Genomic DNA, 18,724 nt, shown 5'->3' with positions numbered 1-18,724 from the left:
TCAATTTATTATAGTTTCGGTAATAACTATTTATTGTACATAACTATTTTGACCTAAACTTCACCTTCTTAATCGATCTCTTTGCCGACAATTTCCAATATTTTCCCATCTTTTTTTTTTGTTTTCCAATATCATGTTTAAATGTTGATAATTTTCAATATGATAGATAGACAAACGCAAATGTTGCAACACGTACGGTTACCTGTTTCAACCCAAAATATCATCTAAAAATTTTGTATTCAAAGTCTTTGAAACAAATACTATTCAAAGTCCCATCTCATGTCATGCATGTGTTAATTTGTTGAATGGATCTCTTCAAATTTTTCTTAAAGGTCATGCAACACACAACACACCTTATCCATGCTAAGCCTTTAAAGCAAAACACAACTTTGAAACATCTACGTTATTTTTTAATTTTTAATTTTTTTACACATCTACGTCATATATTTGTATAAAATAAAATACAAAAATACAACACATATGATTAAAGTTCGAATTATCCGACACGTGGATTACGAAAAACAAATCGCAGTTAATTTGATGGGTTTAGCCAAGCTAAATTATTTTTGGAGGAATTTTTGCACGTGATGGAGAGAATCTGGCTTGAAAACACATTATACTATGGTGAGTAATTTATAACTTAAACCATGCACTGATCAAATCTTTGAGCCAATCAACATATGTTGTGAGAGGGAGTTTTCATAATATAATTGTATAAAAACACCGATAATGACTACATAATCATTGAGATTGGGAGACTCACACACAAGTTGGTGTCTAAGTTGATAATGACGCAATATTCATTCTGAAACTTTTTGTATTATTGTGTTAAAGGCTTTGCTTTTGTTTTTGTCTTTTAACTATCAGCTAGCCATGTCAGATAAAAATTCGATTAGGTATACATGGTTTCATTTGTTTAGAATTCCTCTTGTTATAATTAACGAAATGTCCGATGATGAGTTGGGAGTATTATTGGCAAAGTTATTATTATCACTAATGTGATGAAACCCAGTCAAAACCGGCATAAACAAGTGTGATATTTATTATTAAATGTTACAAGAAATTAAAAAAGCCGACATAAAATGGATGAAATTAATTTTATAAGAAAAGAAAAAAGAGTGGGGACTGGGGGAGAGTAAGCACATGGGATTGGGAGCAAAGCTTTGTGGCAATACTTTTGGGAATTACACTTACATGTACACTCCTCTCATCTCATGTGCCCCCCTTCTTCTCCTCACACATAATTCCAATAGTATCATCTTATGTTAATGGCTAACAACACACGATTGATAATGATATATGAGATTGGTTTGTTGGTGTTGCAAGTAACGAAAGAATGTGATATTTTTTCGTTATCATCTTTAAGTCTTATGTGCATATAGGTTTTCCTATACCTTATCTTATAAAGCAATGACATGGTTAGAAATATTAAAAATATTCAAATGGTAAATAAATACTACAAAAGTTATAAAGTGTTTACTTTTCTTAACACGCGTTGATAGTGTTATTTTCTTACAACACTTTTTTTCGAACGAGTGATTCTACTTGCTTTTATAAATAGTAACAGTATAATCTCGAGAAATTGTAGTAAGGAATGTCAAAATATGATGAGGAGAAAAAAGAAAGGTTTAGGAAGGTTTAGGCTCTCATGGTTGGTTTAGATCGACGAGCCCTGCCTGGCTCATCCTGTCTTTCTCTCTTCCCCATACCCCAATAGAAAAGTTTGTGTTGTTGTAACTCCGATCTCTCACCAGCTCAAAATAAATTTAGTAATCATGTAGTAGTTGCTTCTTATTTATGACGTGATGTATAAGTGTCGCATAGTGTTTTTATCTTTCTCTACTTTGTCTTCTTGTTTTTTTTCTTTCCTTTTTACTGCCTAACAGAAAAGGTGCTTTCACGTCAAAAATATATCAAAAAGAAAAAAAGAAGTTGCTTTTATAAAGGAGCTAAAAAGAAAAAAACAGAAAGGGGTACGTCAAGTTTGGGCCGGATAAGGCCCAATCTTCTAACCTCACCGATTCTTCGGACCCATTTAAATTTGTTCGGTTACGGGTGATTAAACTCTGCGTTTTGGTGTTTGACTGTATAATCCTCCCACACAGAACGTTTCTGCACATGGTATAAGGTTGAGAGATATAATTCTGCCATGGTTTGTAATTTTTCAGCTAGTTATGGTTGAAACACGTGAGCTAGTTATGGTTAAAACATGTTGTAGTGTGTTTTGTTGGTATACGAATATACTAATGTCATTTTTTAAAAAATTAACTAAAATGGTGTTTTTATTTATCTCTTTTGTCAATTTTATAAGACAAAACAAGATCAATTGGTATCAATTGGGGTTGGTCAATCTCTCCTTTGCAATCAAAACAAGTCTCATACCATTTTCAATATTTAATTCCCCTGTTGCATCAAAATGGCTAATATATTGCAATAACAGGTTTTTAAAACAAATAAACATAATATGAGTTCATAAGAAGCTCTCTATCTCCCTCTCTCCCACTCTCTCTATCACTCACTCACTCCCAAGGTAACTATTGATTGATTAGAGGCTAATAATCTCTTCCATGATTCAATCTATATATATATATATATAAGTCTCCCATACTTTATCACACAATCCCAAAAGTGGAGTTTAAAAATCATCATCAGACTGAGTTGAGTCATCATCATTAATGCCGAGTCACTATCCTCCCACACAGAACGTTTCTGTACAAATTAGAAAAAACAAAAAGGAAATCAGTATCCCTTAGGATTCAAGATGCAGAGTTTTGTGACAAGATTTGGATTTATATATTACTCACGATAAACAGCCGTGATTCGTCTTTTGCTTCTTCTTCTTCTTAGTCTTCTCCTTTTGTTTAACCAGTGGTTTGATCACTTCCTTTATCGCCGAATCAAAAACTGCTTTCACATTCTACAAAGATGTAAAACTTCCAAGGCTTTGTTAATCCGAAGAAAAGTACTAGTAATTGAAGGCAATCATTCAATGGAAGGTATAATGTACCTGTTGAGTTTTTGAGCTACATTCAATGTAATATGTCGCGCCAATTAGCTTACGCAATTCCTCTCCCTATCACATAGAAATGCAAATTCAAGCCTTGAAACGGAATGACTTGAAATCTACAGTTAAAAGGCTCTAAAACCAAACCTGTGCAGTAGTAACAGGGGATAGTCCAGGGTGATCAGCCAAATAATGCTTATCTTCACGGAGATCTACACCAATGTTGTAAGAATCATTAACTATGCTATGTATCTAAATATATTGGTACAAATGCTCATCGGTTTCTTACCTAATTTGGTACCGACAAGGACTAGGGGAACCCCTGGAGCAAAGTGTTGGAGTTCAGGGATCCACTGACTCAAAAAGAAGAGTCATATAACATTAGAAACGGCTCAATGTACAGTAAAATGAAAGGTGATCGTTTTCAGCATAAGAAAACGATGGATCCATAATTCCATAACAAACCTTTTTAAAAACATTCTCGTAGCTAGCTCGGCTGACTAATGAGAAAGACAAGACGAAAACATCTGCTCCTCTGTAACTTAAAGGCCTTAATCTGTTATAGTCTTCTTGTCCTGCAAACAAAGGAAACATGTAAACTTCCAAAAGACAAATCCCTTCAATGGATTTAGCCAATCCAACAACACACCAAATCAAAGAACTTGACCAATAGTATAATGTTCAAAACCACGAAAGGATTCAAGACAATCGGATGGATAATATGAATTTGGGAAGGAGTGTTGTTCATACGTACCAGCAGTATCCCACAGGCCTAAATTCACAGTGGTGCCTTCAACAACGACATTTGCACTAAAGTTGTCAAAAACTGTTGGTATGTAGTCCTGTTGGTTACAAACAATTTCATCAAATCAGTCCACAGTTTCAGCATAGAGACCAAATCAGACAAAGAATGACATATTTATAATAATATCATTAAGAGAAAGAGATAACATAAAGCTGGACTATATACATACTAAAGCTGCAAAAACCCAGATGCGCCGCCACACATACTTAGAAAAAAAAAAAAAAGGGAAGTATAACATTTTAAAATTTCCCCAAAAATGGATCTTGTAGGTTTCATGCACAATCCCTAGGAAAAGGAGCAAACTTTGATATACCCAGATAGATTCTAACTATGGCAAGAAGAAACTGATGAAATTTAGAAGAACCAGATACTGAAATTGATTTTTTTGAATATGTTTGGTAAAATTTGAACTAAATCTGAGAGAGGCAGATGAGATTCATGATCAAAATCATAAGAGAGAAAGAGAGGTATATTAAAAAGGGAAACTCACAGTAGGGAATTTATTGCTGGTGTAGCAGATGAGCATACAGGTTTTACCAACGGCACCATCACCAACAGTCACACATTTGATGAACTTTGACGCACTTGAAGCCATTTTTTTTTTTATATCAAACAAACATGAGAAATCAAAAAAAAAAAAAAAACAAGAAAGACGAGGAAGAAGAAGAATAAGAGAGAAAACTCCAAAAAAAAACAAAGAGAGAGAGAGAGAGAGAGAAATGAAGTTGAATTACTTAAAAAGAGAAGAGTGAAAAAAGTGAACAAACCCACACAATAGAGAAGAAGAACATTGAAAGGTTTGTTGCACAAATTTATTATTTTTTCTGTTCCTTTTTCCAATTTTCCTATTTTTTACTTTTCTTTTTTCTTCTTCTTCTGTTTGCTAAAAAAGAAGAAATATATAAAAAAAAATTAGTGTTTGGTGGATTTGTTTCCTTTTTGGTTGTTTGGTTTGAACTTGAAGATATTAGAGAGAGAGAGAGATGGAGCGGTGGTGACTCACATGATCCGTCTGCCTCCATCTTTCCTTTCTTTTCCAAATTCTTACTTCATTTATTGTATAACTCTCCTCCTAAACCAGCAACCAAATACGTATTTGTTGTATTGGAAATTTATTAACCAAACTGTGCTGATTCAATCTTAGTTTTAATTTTGTGTCTTAGAACAATATTATTCACGCAAGTTCTTAATAATAGTGGTCACGTTGAGCCACACAGTGTCAAGTGAGGATGCATGGCTTTATAATATGGAGAGTACCATATATGATATATGCATCCATTAACATGTACTGTCGAATACATGTTTCGCTATTTTTGTTTTTTTTCCTCTCTACATTGATACTAAAAGTGTTAAGGAGTAAAACTAATTGTAATTTTTTGTAATTATATTTTAGAATATTCATTTTAACATTTACATTTGGATAAATTGGCTTCTTTTTTTTTTTTAATGTGGACCTACAATTTAGAGAAATAAAAACTTATCATCTAATTTACTCATAATAATGTTAAAATAATTGGCCAACAAGAGTTTCGTTGGCAACAACCAGCAATTAAAAAAATATTCCCTCCAAAGATTTTACAAAGGATGGTATAGAACAACTTTTGGATAGTACTGTTATTAGAAAATTGAATACTCTCTTACCAAATAGTTCCTTTTTGTTTGTTAATAACTTAATGGGTATGATTAATTAATTGATTATAGTCCCGGTTTAGAAAGTAAAAAGTGCGTATAAAAATAATTTGAGGTGTGTTTAAATAATTGATTTGTTGGAGCCAAACTCTGTGTGGACAGCCATCAGTTAAATGATTAACTAAGTTATTTTTGATTTTTATATAGTATAAAGATAAAATTAAGAAGTTTATTATTGGAGTAATACCTACGGCTATATCGACGGCGACGCAACCACCATCAATGAATATATATATATATATATATGAAAATGCAAAAGTATGTATGTTAATTAGAGAGAGGTGTTCACAAGGAAGGACCACGGGAAACAAATTGCTCTCTAGTCTCCAACCAAAGGTGTATTTTTTTTTAGGTTCTTTATTCGCAAGCTATTCCCACCAAGAACATCCAAATAAACTAAAAAGTAGCTACCATCATTATTGGTAGTATTTAAGGGGTATCTTAGAAGAAGATACCCTTCACAAAGTATCATATCTTAGAAGAAGATACCTTTCACAAAGTATGATACTTTGTGAAGGGTATCTTCTTCTAAGATACCCCTTAAATACTACCAATAATCTTGCCAATACAATAAAATGGCAGAAAATTATGGAATAAACCTAACGAGGGTTAGTTATCATTAAACTAAGCACATGTGTGTATAACTATCAATATATATGTAAGTGAGAATTCGTAACTTTGGTCTCTAAGGAAGATTAGTAGAGAGATATCAAAGTATATATAGTTATATTATATAGTGCTGGTGTAAAGATAACGTCAAGGAAAAGAAACAAGAACAAAACGATATATATATATATATTCCACTAAATAATCCAAAATAAATAAAGAATGTGGGGGAAAACCTAACAATTAACCCAAAAAATCACTTGATGTCCTTAATGCGGTTAAAACAAAAACATGAGAAACATTCAATGTTGAACCGCCATTAGAAAAAATATAACAACTATATAAAATAAATAACATTTTCTTTGGAATATCATAGTTCTTCAGAAAAAAATATATAAAAAAACTATTTTTATCAAACAAACTAATGAATGCGACGGGCCTGAACAATCAATACATGGGCCGTATCCGAACCCGGCCTGCGTAAAAAGGTCCACGTATTGCCTCTCTTGTTCTTATCGGTCATAATAAATAATTTGCTGTTAAATTTTTTTGGATATTGTTGTGCAAGAAAATATAACGCTCACCAATTAACATTTTAGCTTTATCTATCCCCCATTCACAAATCCTTCAAGGAACTAAGTAAAAATGGTAGCTAATGCATACTACATAAAAACTGTTGATTTGTTCTTATTCTAATTTAATAAAATTAATTTAAACTATGCTTTCGATAAAGAGAATTTCTTTGAGTGGGATTATATAAATCATATCAAGCAACTAATTATATAATAATTGTTCAAATCATATGATTAACTTAATCATTACTTCCACATATGCTATACAGCTAATTTACGTAATTATTCCTAAACCCCAAAACAGAAACAAAATATTGCTTCTCTTTCAAGAAACAGAACAATTTCCGTTTGTAAAATACATAATTCAAAGTCGATTAATATAAACATTCAAAAATAATTAGGAAACGGGAAGAACGCGACAGACCCAAAAAAAAAAAAAAAAAGATGTAATACCAAAACAGTCAACCATTTTGACAGCCTTTTCGCCTCCGCCGCCAGGAACGCAAACGCGTTTATCACACGCGCCCACTAACTTTCAATAATCTCATCACGCGGCGTCAACGCAGACAAAGACGGCGGAGAATTCGCCGGAGCTTTACCAGAGTAGACCGGAACAGAAGCGAATCGAGTGGAGAAGCTTCGCAATCCACCCAATCCGACGTACTCGTCCTCGTCGTCGTCGTCGAAGTTCAAAGAGTAACTCAAAGGATCGTACTGAAACTTCTCGCCTGCGTCCCAGTCGCGGCCGCGTCTTGGATCGCGATTGAATCGCCGTATGAAAGTCTTCCAGCGTGGACCAGCTACGATTTCAGACCACTCTCGGACCTTCAAGCTTGCTCGGATCCACCACCGTGGCTCGTCGCCGCTGTGAGTATTATTGTCATCGACGGTTGGAATTCGTCCCCAGGAGGAGTATCCAACGGCGGAGGTGGAGCTTCTTGATCGGAAGCTGGGGAAACACGAGCAGCAAAGTCGATCGTAACGGGTATCTGGATCCCGGGTTGGATCCGATTGCGCAACTTCCATAGATAGAGAGAGAGAGAGAGGCTTTTGTTTTGAGGGTCAATACTGAGATGAAAGAAATGAACAACTTGATTTAAGTTTTAGCCTCTCTGTAAATGGATATGATTGGCTCTGTCTCTGTATATATATATATACACTTGTTAAAGTACATTTGTTACGTCTTATTATACTAAAGTATAAAACATCTTTTTTTTATGTTAATTCCTCGAAAAAACCATGAAAAATTTGTACTCTTGTTTCTACTTATGAAAGTCAACTTCTCTTTCATAAAAGATAACTATTGTATTGAATAGTTTGTCCCCAAAAAAAAAAAAGAAAAACAATTGTATTGAATTATGTACCATGGGCCATGGCATATTTTGATATAAAACACAGCACTAGAATAGTTCTGACAAACAATGGCAATACATTCTAATATGTAAACAAATTATCAATAAATTCTAAGTTTTACAAAAAAATTATATATTACATATGTAAGAATTGATACAACTAACGTTTAGAGACATGGGATTGGCACCATAAACCTCAACTATTGAATTTAATATTTATACAGATACGTATGGTGTCGTCTCCCTTTAAATTATTGGATTGTTTTCTAACAAATATTTTGGGAATTTGTTCTTCTTTTCCTATTGGGGACGAAACAGTTACAGTGACGAAAGTGTATATATATATATATATATATAGATAGAGATGCATGGAAAATCAAACAGAGAAACAAGGATACTCAACGTACGTTACATTCCGATCGATCTAGAAGAATCTCGTTTTGGAATATTGTCGAAGTTTATTAAGCCTTAGGCTGGTGCAAATAAATATTCTTTATAAAACAAAATGTGAACAAAAAAAAAGTGATATTTAATATAAAAACCAGTATAAACCAAGGAAACCAGTTGAACAAATGCGTTCCGTTCCCCCTTTGGAATATTCTAAAGGTAATATATAACGCTTGTTTTGCTTGGGATCATAACACATCTTTGTTGTAACGTATGCATCCTAATTTCCCTTGGTACTTTACCAAAGTCAATTCATCGTAACTCACTTCATTGAGCTGATGATTCATCTGCACATTTATGGGCATCTGGATATGATCAAACCTTTCGAGTCTAAGGTCGAACCTCACTAATTCATACAACTCCGGGTCATCACCATTGTTCCTTTCTTCTACATGTGCTGCTATGTAATAGATAAACTCATTCAGGCATACACCAGTACTCCTTGCTTCTGGAGACCGATTCCAAATTCCTTGGATGTCAAGGCCTCTCCACCCCCGCTTCATTGGACCTCCCAGCAATGTAAATACTTGTTTTTCAGCTGGATCATACCCAAACAATCCATCACAGGAGCTGCTCCATTTGTCATATTTTACCTCCGGTAGTAAAATCGTTTCACTCTTATTGTTATCCTTGTAATTCGAGCTTGACCAACCACAGAATACTCCTCGGATATATTGATACTCAAAATCCCAACTTCGCCCATGATTTAATATATAACTAGTGTCTTTTTCTGGGTATATGAATGATATATCATTCGTAGGATAAGTAGAGGGCGAGAATAACGACCGTGTCATGATCGAGGCTGTGATAAGAGATGACCACAGCTTCGATACACACTGGAACCTCACAAGTGACTTCACAGGGAGCTTCGAGAGTATATCGGTTAATACATCGAAAGGGATATGGACACCGTTTTAATCTTCTCTGTCGGAGATTTCGCTGTCATGCTGGCGTAGTTTTCGAGATCGTGATGATGAGGTCTTCTTCTCTTGTCTTCCTCTCTTCATGGTGTTAGGGTTTATGACTTTTTTTTTTCTTTCTCGGATTATATTTTCTATTTGGCGGCGATGGATAAAGAATGGAAAAAAATAGTAACAATACAAGCACCCCCAGTTTTATGCCCACTAGGTTTTAGATATTAAAATCCCAACCTACATTAAAAAAAAAAAAAAAAATTTATTTAGAAGAGATCACTTTAGAAATTTTGAGTCAGCAAATCTATTGAAAGTTTGAGGCTTGTGTTTTGTTTCGCTTCGTCTTTGATTCGATTCGTATCGCAACTACGAGAATGCAAATTTCCCACTTTGCGTACTGCATTATTATTATTGCAAACAAACGGGACAAGGTCTTACTAAAATGTTTGAACCCACCACATATATGGATATGTCCTGTATTATAGATTATAAGTTTGACAACGCTCATTGTACAAGATCTTTTTTTTAAGAAAAGGGGGTGTAAGATCCCCTAATAACGATGACCTAACTCTTGTCTCTGTCATCAAAACTTCGTACCGAATGCAAAGATACGACGATTCATGCGTCTTCACGAACCAACAGCATGTAATTTTTTTTTATTTTTTTTAATTAATATCATATGTAAAATAGTTAATAACTAATAGATAAATGAAAAGGACGTACGTATATAATACATGTGTAAACAAAAAAAAAATAAAACGAGCTATTTCTATAACGATTAGTTATTTATAAAAATACTTTGTAGTTTTGTATTAGTGTGTTAGTATAACTAATTGTTGTTTCATTATGATGAAGATTTTCATAAAGCTATAATAATATGTTTGAGTAAGAGAGAGAGGGAGGGTGGTGAAGAGCCGGGTGTTTCTCATGCATGGGGTACGAGCGGAGTCAACGGCTTCATGGTTCAAATTTCAGACCACGTGTCATGTATTTGTTACTCTACCCAGATTCTGCTCTTGTTTCACAGACTCACTATTAAAATCCTTTTTTTTTTTTTTTTTTTTTCTTCTTGTTCATAAAACAGAAACCAAATATAATCTATATACCAAAAAAACAAAAAACAAAAAACAGAACCCAGAAACCACACCCAAAAAAAACAAAAACAAAAGAGAAAGGCAGTAAAGAAAAGTATATATAAACAAGAATCATCGAAAAGAAGGATCGAAACAATCGCTTTTCTTCTCCTTTTGTTTTCGTAAACATATAAATTAATTATTTGGAAAAGTTTTGTAGAAGACAAAGAAATTTAATTCTTTCTTAGATATACAAAGAAGAAGAAATGACGGACGCCCATGCCGCCCGGACGGTCGTCGGAATCATCGGTAAGTCCTCCATTATAAATTTTGATTAGACAACAAAAAAAACTTGTTAATTTCTTGGTTGTTCTGTTAAATGTTTATAGGGAACGTGATCTCTTTCGGCTTGTTCTGCGCTCCAATGTAAGCACACGGTGACTATATTATTTTTGCTGTTGCATGCATTGAACCATGATGTTTAAATTAATGCATGCAATGACACGTATGTGAAATATATGTAATGATGCAGACCAACGATGGTGAAGATATGGAAGATGAAATCTGTGTCGGAGTTTAAGCCAGATCCATACGTAGCTACGGTTTTAAACTGCATGATGTGGACATTTTACGGACTTCCTTTCGTCCAGCCCGACAGTCTCCTCGTCATCACCATCAATGGAACTGGTCTTTTCATGGAACTCGTTTACGTCACCATCTTCTTCATCTTCGCTACCTCCCCTGTCCGCGTAAGCCTTTTTCTAATTCCCCAATGTATAATGTTAACACGCATGCAAGATATTTTTTGATATGTGAAGTTGTGATTATTGTTACAGAGAAAGATCACAATAGCTATGGTGATTGAGGTGATATTCATGGTGGTGGTGATCTTCTGCACATTGTATTTTTTGCATACAACAAAACAGAGATCTATGCTTATTGGGATCTTGTGTATCATTTTTAACGTTATCATGTATGCTGCTCCTCTCACCGTCATGGTATGATTTTCTGTTTCTAGACTACTTATTAGTCACGGAAATGCCCAAAAAATTTGAATACACTACTATCAACTGTTTTTTTATTTTGTCCTCTTTGTCTCGTGAACTTACACAATTAATGAGTTTTAATTTAATTTAATGTGGAGCAGAAACTTGTGATAAAGACAAAGAGCGTGAAGTACATGCCCTTCTTCCTGTCATTAGCCAACTTCATGAACGGTGTCGTTTGGGTCATTTATGCTTGTCTTAAATTCGACCCCTATATCTTGGTAAAGATACATTTCAACCCTCATATTCATATTCTTTTATATATATATTGGAAACTCAATCCCATATATGTATACAGTAATCTCAAAAAGGGCTAATTATCTTCCATGAAAACAGATTCCAAATGGTCTTGGATCACTATCAGGAATTGTCCAACTTATACTATACGTAACGTACTACAAAACAACTAACTGGAACGATGATGAAGATGACGAAAAGCGATATTCGAATGCTGGAATCGAACTTGGCCAAGCTTGATAATTGCAGCTATTTCAGTCGTCGACGGTGCTTCATCCATAGGTCAAAGATAGACTCAGAAGTGAGATGAAGTTCTTGTTACTTATATTATGTGGAAGCCTATGAAGAAAAAAATGAACTAGTGGAACCTCTCGAAGCAGTTTATGAAGTTTTCTTGTGTTGGAAGAAAGGGGTTACTCTTTTTTGTTGAAACGATTATAACTTTCGTATAAGTTGAGAATCTTTGTAATTTGTTACATTATTTAGTTTTACTCGAAGTTTTTAGATTACTGTATAAATTTGTTTTTGGAAATTGTAAGACTATTTGATGTTAAGAACAGAGTAATAAACAGAGGTACTCTTGCTTTAGGTTTGTTTTAGTCCTGGTCGAACATAACCTGACACCACAGACGAAAAATAGGGTAAAATTGTCATTTAATAATGTGGTTGAGAAAACTACCGGTTTACCCGATTCGATTTTAGAAACGAACCAATGATCTAAACCGGAATGTGCGATTCACAATTGTGGTTTTTGTATTGTAATCCTTAAAACACGGGAGACCAGACATACCGTTTGAGATGACGATTGAAATATGTTATCATCATCGCCGGCGGTCACCACCGCCGCACATCGTCCTCCGTCATCGGAAACGTACCAAGTTCCTCTGAATTCACTTTCCTCGTCGCAGATTATTACCCGCCGAGACCTTTTCAAGACTCTCTCCGTATGTATTGCTACACCATCACTCTCCGTCTCCACCGTCGCACCAGCCAACGCACGCGGCCTCTTTCAAATGCCGCCTCTCCGCCTCTCTAATCGGTAATTCACGTTTTTCGAAACCCCTAATTTTGATACTCTGTGTATACAACAATTTGTGTGTCTCAGTCTCTTCACTCTTTTGCTTGGAACTAAGTTTGATAGATTTAAGATTTGATACTTGCGACCGAATTTGGAATTTTAGTTTGCGTCGAAGGCTCTTGTAAAGGTGTTGTGTTTTGGTGAGATTCCAAAGTGTTTGAAGAGTTGATCCATGGCTTTACATATGATCCCAAGCTCCTGATTCTTGTTCTTGATTTTGTTTCCAGATAAGGTCAACTAACTCTGATTTGAAGCATATCTTGTGAGCTAATAAACAGTGTGTTTTGTTTTGTGTGTTTTTTCTTGACTCAAAGTTATTACCTTGTGAGAGCTGGGGAATCTGATTACGAAAGCTTGGGGATAATCAACACAAACCCTGTGGCCAAAACATCGGTAGATAGCGGATTATCAGATAAAGGTAAGAAGCAGACGGTGAGAGCTGCAATACAGTTAAAGGAAATGGGAGCTTGCGATCGAAGCTGTTGGCTCTGGCCTTCCATAACACAGAGAGCTTATCAGGCTGCTGAAATCATCGCCGCTATCAATGGAGTTAGCCGCAGGTAAATAGTTATTCCATTTTAGTCTTATTACTCTTTACTGAGGTTACAATTGTGGAGTCTAATCTTTGTGATGGTACCTTTTAATGTTTTGGTTTTCGCAGCTATATAGTTCCAGAGTACAGCTTCCTTGATGCTCGTGGATTAGGAGCTTACGAAGGCAGGAAGCTAGATTCCATTTCAGAAGTAAGATTCAACAATTCCATCACATTTAAACATGTAAAAATGAGACTATAAGAAACAAGAGTATTAAGGTTTCATCTTCTTTGCAGGTGTATGCATTAGACTCAATATCAATGAAGACAAAACCTCCTCCTATAAGCGACGGTACGCCCAACGAGAGTGTATCAGATGTCTTTGTGCGTGTGACGCAGCTCATGTCCATTCTCGAGACTCAATACTCTGAAGACACTATCGTTATTGTTTCGCCTGATTCAGACAACTTATCGGTGTTACAAGCTGGTATTCAAGGCCTCGACCTTCGAAGGCACTCGGAGTTGTATTTTGGACCAGGAGAAGTAAGATTATTAGATGCAAATAGCATCCCTGTGTATAAGCAACCTGCTTCTGCTGTATATAAATGTACAAACCCACCAAACTGTGACTAATGTAAGTGTTAACTACATTCTATTAAATACTATCATAATGGGAAAAGGCCTTATGCTTCTAAGTGCATTCTTGATTTTTTCCCCAAGAAATTCATACTAAGTTGTAGTTGTTTTTGTCATGCAAAACTTTTAATAGAAAAATACTTCAACGACTAATTCATTTGATAAGAATTTCATTATTTAAGCTAAAAGAAAACAAATGTTATGTCATTCACATTACACCAAAAAGCAGAGGAGATTAGTAGATGAGCATACAATTCACTATATTGTTTATCGATCTGTACTATAATAATTAATCGATAGTGGATGGCCAAGTCAAACCCTTTTTACTATTTACGATTATCTTTAGTATTGAAAAAACACACACTACAATTAAATATTATTTAAATTAAAACTACAATAGATTTTTTCCCATATCGTAAAGTTCAATTAGAATATTCTTATTGATTTTATAGTTTGTAATTACAATTATTATTTTTTCTAATTGTTCTTCATAAAACTCATGTAATTATACAAACGACATTTTCCACTTTCAAAACCATTATTTCAATGTTGTAATTATATTATTGTATATTCGTTAGTAAACACATATATTCCAATTTATCTATTTTTTTTTTGGACAAAAAAAATAAAATAATATTTCAATTTATCTATTAAACCAAGATATATACATATTTCATCTCTACTAGTTTAGAACATTTGATATGTTTTGTATTCTCAATATATTACATACATAACTCATGATCACCAATTCAAAATGTTGATAACAAAATTAATACTCCGGACACCAACACAAGTTATTAATCTAGTTAGTTAGTGTACAATAATATATACCACAGTGTTGTTGTTTTATTTTAGTGGTGTTACAAAATTTGAATTAGAGAATTTGCTGAAAGTATTTTTTTATGGTATTATCAAAAATATTCGTACACAATTATTCTTATTAATTGATTTTCAGGCTAATAATTGTGAAGACATAATTAAATGCAACATTTGTCAACCATATATATCAAAAATAAAGAAAACGAAAAAAAAAACAGAGAATGCAAACGAAAGTTCAAGTAAATATAGTAAACAAGTTGTTTTACATCATAATTTTCTTCAAAGAAGCAACATGCATGTACTATTCTTGTTCAAAACTCCAACAGCTTATCTATTGTATGTTGTTTTTAGAAAATTAATCTCAATATCCCATTCTCATGGAGAGAAATAGGAAAATTTATCCACCCTTTCTAAGTCCTTTATCTTTGAAGTTTTTTGTTTGATTTGGTTAGGGTTGGTAAAACATCACTGGTAACAAAATTTATCAATGGTAACCCTAGGGATTGCGGATGAATGGAATTGTACGTAATATGAAAAACTAATCTCGAATTTAGAACTTGGAGGTAACAAAGTTAAGATTATATATGTGTATGCTCTCAGTTATTTTTTTTATGTTATCTTATTGTGTATTATGGACTTAATGTTTTACTTACTTTTAATGCTTGTCCATGATATATATATATATAATAAGAATAATCTAGTTTATTTTAACTATGTAAATAATAACTGGTAACGAGTCTCAGCTATGTTTTACTGGATATGATAAAGTGGCTTGTTGTGTTTTCGTACACAATATCCTCATCTCTCATGTAAGGACATAATGTGGATGCTGCCTTTGCACAAATAGTATGGTATGTCATCAGTCACGCCCTCATTTAAGAGGCGGAAAATCTACAATTTGCATGACATTGTCAAAAATGACGATAATTAAGTTTGTTTTTAGTTTTGATTTGTTTATGTTGAGTGTTTATACCGGTAATATGTTGAGGGTTTAATCCTAGTTCATTAAAATAATCTAACTAAGGGTGCAAACAAATGACATAAATTGAAAGGTTGAATGAGCATTATCCAAATTTGTACCAATTAAAATGAATAAATTGAAAAATATCAACCTATTAAAAAAGAAGCTGGAAAAATAAATAAATGATAAACAAATGTGTTTAAATCATTCATCTCCTCTTTTGTAGAAGAATGAATTAATGTTATTAAAAAAAATTTGTTCAACTAATTTTTTTCTAATTCGTTCATCTTTATGCAACAATTTTTTTTTTTTTTTTTTTATTATTTTTTTTTTCGTTTTTCACAGATTTGGTTGGATTATTCTATGAATACCGTGAACAATTGTTAGAGGCACATGAGATTTATTTAATTGAGAATCACATGAATATCTTACAGTCAATATAAGTCAACGATTTTTAAGAAAATCGATTGTTGTACTTATGGTTGTGGATACCTGATCTAGTAGACATACAGACATACACTGATTCACAACTAAAGTAAATCCTACAAAGTCTCATCAATGTTGGAATTTGAAACTGTTGTTGAAATATAATAATTACTTATTTGTTGATGTTCATCTTGTCTATAGTTTCGTAAGGCTTTTATATATATATATTTATTTATGAACATTGTTTCATTCTTTTGTTTTATTTGAAACCTCTATCTTAACAGAAAAAAAGGTCGAGACTGATTAATCGAAACTAAAAAATAATTCACATTATATAATACAGTATATATTATATATGGTAAAACATCTTAAAAGAAAAGGCAAATATAGGAGTGGGTGAGGATTGCTTTGTGCTTTAAACAAAGAACAAAAGGCAAAAAAATGCTTTTGATATATATTTTTTGTTTACTTTTTCTTTTTTCATTTAAGTATATTTAATTTAATCTAAAGATAGAAGAAGACATTTGATTTCAAAAGGGGAATACTCAAAATACTATAAAAGATTTGACACGATTGATATCAAAAAATACAAAATTGATAGTGATGATCAATGAATGATTCTTTACTTTAGCTTCGTCTTCGTCGTGGTGGTGTATATTCTCCTTTTCTTGATGTGTTTTTCTTAGACTACTTTGAACTTCTTCTTTTTTTTTTTGCTTATTTTTCTATTCGAGAATTCCACTTATGTTTTTTTATTTTGCAGAAATTTAATTAATTTAGACATGGTTAAGAAAATAAATCCCATTCAAATCTATGGTTTTGTTTCGTCAATTTCCAACTATTTCTTAAACTCTTTAGAATTATCAGTAATTGAAATGCATATCCATAATAATATGTAAAAGGGTAAAATAAAATCAAACAAACACATGCACAAAAAGAATCATAAGAACATCTTATGATTGCGTCAGAAACTAACGCGGCTCTATATTATTGGTTGATTACATATTGGTTGCACATGATTGCGTTATAAGCTGACGTGGTGAATTATGAATGGTTAGGTGCAGATACAAATAGACACATGCGTCACAGTGGATCATTTTTGGGTTTTAATTCTCCGCGAAGAAATGTAAAGTGGGTCTCTTCTGTTGCCGGGAAAACAAAAATGAGAAGAAGAAATTAAAGTTTCTTTTTCTCTTCTCCCTGCTTCACTTTTTCTCACACTACCCCATAACATAACACACACACAAAAGCTCTGCAAATATAATTTCAAATTCCGAGAAGCATACGCCGAAGAACTCGAATCGAATCGGTGATGATGATGATGAAGCGGACTGTTTCATCGAACTCGGAAGCTCAGAGTTACAGCGAGTCACCACACTCTCCTCTTCGATTTCATTCTCCGTTATCAGATGCCGGAGATTTACCGGAGAGCCGTTACGTTTCTCCGGAAGGATCTCCGTTCAAAATCGACAATCCCAAGCCGGCGAACTTATCCGACGGTAACAAGTTCACGCAGTTCTCGCCTCTTCCTTCCCCGATTCCGCCTCCTCCTCCTCCTCAGTATCCGCCGCCTCGACATCAGAGGAATGCCAGAGCTCCGATTAACTCTTCTTCCGATAAGTCTCCGTCGTCTATGGTAGTGTTCAATCGCTGGGTGAGAGAAGACGCTCCGCAAAATACGACGAGGAAGGTTGACGGCGGAGAATCGGCGCCGACGATGACGGTGAACAGAGCAAGAAGAGACGAGTTTGTGAGCGTGACGGCGCTAGCGTTTAGAATCACCCAAGTTATTTTGTGTGTGATTTCGTTTTCAATCATGGCGGCTGATAAAACTCAAGGATGGAGCGGCGATTCTTATGATCGCTACAAAGAGTACAGGTCTCTATCTCTCTCTCTCTTCTTCACCAACTCTTCAGAATTGAAATCTTAATCAGATCATTCAAATCATCATCATCAACACAAACCTTATTTCTTTGCAGGTATTGTTTGGCTGTGAACATTATAGCATTCGTTTACTCTGCCTTCGAAGCTTGTGACGCTGCTTGCTACGTTGCCAAAGAGAGTTATATGATGAACTGTGGATTCCACGACTTATTTGTTTTCTCCATGGATCAAGTGAGTCTTGCTTTAATAACATTTAGCGATTTCCTTTTGTAATCAAACATGGATTTCTAATGAGCTTTTTTTTTTATTCTGATGCTTTAGCTTCTTGCATATCTTCTAATGTCGGCTTCTTCGTGTGCTGCGACTCGAGTTGATGATTGGGTTTCTAACTGGGGTAAAGACGAGTTTACTCAGATGGCAACCGCTTCTATCGCGGTTTCGTTTTTAGCGTTTGGAGCGTTTGCCGTCAGCGCTTTGATTTCTTCTTACAAGCTCTTTACTCATGCTTCATCCTAGTTGTGTTGCCTAGCCTGAGACCAAATGTTACTCTATATCTATGTACAGTCTCTCTTATAGCTTAGAATGGTAATGTGTGATACAAGTTTTAATATATGAAAATAAAGCATGCAATCATCAAATGACA

General features: G+C 34.1%; 6 protein-coding genes across 7 annotated transcripts; 3 read left to right on the top strand and 3 right to left on the bottom strand.

Moving 5' to 3' along the window:
• Positions 1-2,357: 2,357 nt before the first annotated feature.
• Positions 2,358-4,476, bottom strand: LOC17875284 (rac-like GTP-binding protein ARAC10). Of its 2 annotated transcripts, XM_006281029.2 has the most exons (8): positions 4,300-4,476; positions 3,759-3,846; positions 3,470-3,579; positions 3,294-3,357; positions 3,152-3,216; positions 3,008-3,073; positions 2,805-2,917; positions 2,358-2,709 (listed from the first exon to the last, which is right to left on the bottom strand). In XM_006281029.2, the coding sequence occupies exons 1-8, from the start codon at positions 4,402-4,404 to the stop codon at positions 2,673-2,675; spliced, it is 648 nt and encodes a 215-aa protein (XP_006281091.1). In that variant the 5' UTR covers positions 4,405-4,476; the 3' UTR covers positions 2,358-2,672. The 2 variants fall into 2 exon arrangements, with proteins under 2 accessions (XP_006281091.1, XP_023633589.1); XM_023777821.1 differs by lacking the exon at positions 2,358-2,709 and having other exon boundaries at positions 2,811-2,904.
• A 2,426-nt stretch (positions 4,477-6,902) lies between these two features.
• LOC17876830 lies at positions 6,903-7,790 on the bottom strand. Its single transcript, XM_006281161.2, has one exon. The coding sequence runs from the start codon at positions 7,700-7,702 to the stop codon at positions 7,205-7,207; it is 498 nt and encodes a 165-aa protein (XP_006281223.1). The 5' UTR covers positions 7,703-7,790; the 3' UTR covers positions 6,903-7,204.
• Positions 7,791-8,663: 873 nt separating this feature from the next.
• On the bottom strand, positions 8,664-9,541 carry LOC17877250. The gene is given in 2 exon segments (XM_006282032.2): positions 8,664-9,068; positions 9,324-9,541. Coding segments are annotated over 2 exon segments (564 nt in total). The 5' UTR covers positions 9,483-9,541.
• Positions 9,542-10,546: 1,005 nt separating this feature from the next.
• Positions 10,547-12,333, top strand: LOC17875694 (bidirectional sugar transporter SWEET5). The gene is made up of 6 exons (XM_006281405.2): positions 10,547-10,771; positions 10,852-10,888; positions 10,995-11,211; positions 11,299-11,460; positions 11,610-11,729; positions 11,845-12,333. Exons 1-6 carry the CDS (start codon positions 10,729-10,731, stop codon positions 11,983-11,985), a joined length of 720 nt encoding a protein of 239 aa, XP_006281467.1. The 5' UTR covers positions 10,547-10,728; the 3' UTR covers positions 11,986-12,333.
• Positions 12,334-12,526: 193 nt separating this feature from the next.
• LOC17875787 lies at positions 12,527-14,057 on the top strand. Its single transcript, XM_006280829.2, has 4 exons — positions 12,527-12,784; positions 13,138-13,383; positions 13,485-13,566; positions 13,653-14,057. The coding sequence occupies exons 1-4, from the start codon at positions 12,558-12,560 to the stop codon at positions 13,986-13,988; spliced, it is 891 nt and encodes a 296-aa protein (XP_006280891.1). The 5' UTR covers positions 12,527-12,557; the 3' UTR covers positions 13,989-14,057.
• A 3,277-nt stretch (positions 14,058-17,334) lies between these two features.
• LOC17877209 (CASP-like protein 4A2) lies at positions 17,335-18,719 on the top strand. Its single transcript, XM_006279777.2, has 3 exons — positions 17,335-18,075; positions 18,177-18,312; positions 18,403-18,719. Exons 1-3 carry the CDS (start codon positions 17,510-17,512, stop codon positions 18,595-18,597), a joined length of 897 nt encoding a protein of 298 aa, XP_006279839.2. The 5' UTR covers positions 17,335-17,509; the 3' UTR covers positions 18,598-18,719.
• Positions 18,720-18,724: the final 5 nt, after the last annotated feature.

The sequence above is a fragment of the Capsella rubella genome, unplaced genomic scaffold (assembly GCF_000375325.1).
Source record: "Capsella rubella cultivar Monte Gargano unplaced genomic scaffold, Caprub1_0 scaffold_8, whole genome shotgun sequence".
Taxonomy (NCBI): Eukaryota; Viridiplantae; Streptophyta; class Magnoliopsida; order Brassicales; family Brassicaceae; genus Capsella; species Capsella rubella.
The sequence above is the reverse complement of the archived record's forward strand: the minus strand, read 5'-3'. Positions and strand labels throughout refer to the sequence as shown.

Bases quoted from the DNA above. Each gene is read 5' to 3' on its own strand.
- LOC17877209 (XM_006279777.2), top strand. From the start codon at position 17,510: ATGATGATGATGAAGCGGACTGTTTCATCGAACTCGGAAGCTCAGAGT. The intron at 18,076-18,176 runs GTCTCTATCTCT...ATTTCTTTGCAG, and splicing joins GATCGCTACAAAGAGTACAG to GTATTGTTTGGCTGTGAACA. The intron at 18,313-18,402 runs GTGAGTCTTGCT...CTGATGCTTTAG, and splicing joins TTGTTTTCTCCATGGATCAA to CTTCTTGCATATCTTCTAAT.
- LOC17875694 (XM_006281405.2), top strand. From the start codon at position 10,729: ATGACGGACGCCCATGCCGCCCGGACGGTCGTCGGAATCATCG. The intron at 10,889-10,994 runs GTAAGCACACGG...GTAATGATGCAG, and splicing joins GGCTTGTTCTGCGCTCCAAT to ACCAACGATGGTGAAGATAT. The intron at 11,730-11,844 runs GTAAAGATACAT...CCATGAAAACAG, and splicing joins AATTCGACCCCTATATCTTG to ATTCCAAATGGTCTTGGATC.
- LOC17876830 (XM_006281161.2), bottom strand. From the start codon at position 7,702: ATGGAAGTTGCGCAATCGGATCCAACCCGGGATCCAGATACCCGTTAC.
- LOC17875787 (XM_006280829.2), top strand. From the start codon at position 12,558: ATGTTATCATCATCGCCGGCGGTCACCACCGCCGCACATCGTCCTCCG. The intron at 13,384-13,484 runs GTAAATAGTTAT...TGGTTTTCGCAG, and splicing joins ATCAATGGAGTTAGCCGCAG to CTATATAGTTCCAGAGTACA. The intron at 13,567-13,652 runs GTAAGATTCAAC...TCTTCTTTGCAG, and splicing joins AGCTAGATTCCATTTCAGAA to GTGTATGCATTAGACTCAAT.
- LOC17875284 (XM_006281029.2), bottom strand. From the start codon at position 4,404: ATGGCTTCAAGTGCGTCAAAGTTCATCAAATGTGTGACTGTTGGTGAT. The intron at 2,918-3,007 runs GTACATTATACC...ACATCTTTGTAG, and splicing joins GTAGCTCAAAAACTCAACAG to AATGTGAAAGCAGTTTTTGA. The intron at 2,710-2,804 runs GTGAGTAATATA...TAATTTGTACAG, and splicing joins ACGAATCACGGCTGTTTATC to AAACGTTCTGTGTGGGAGGA.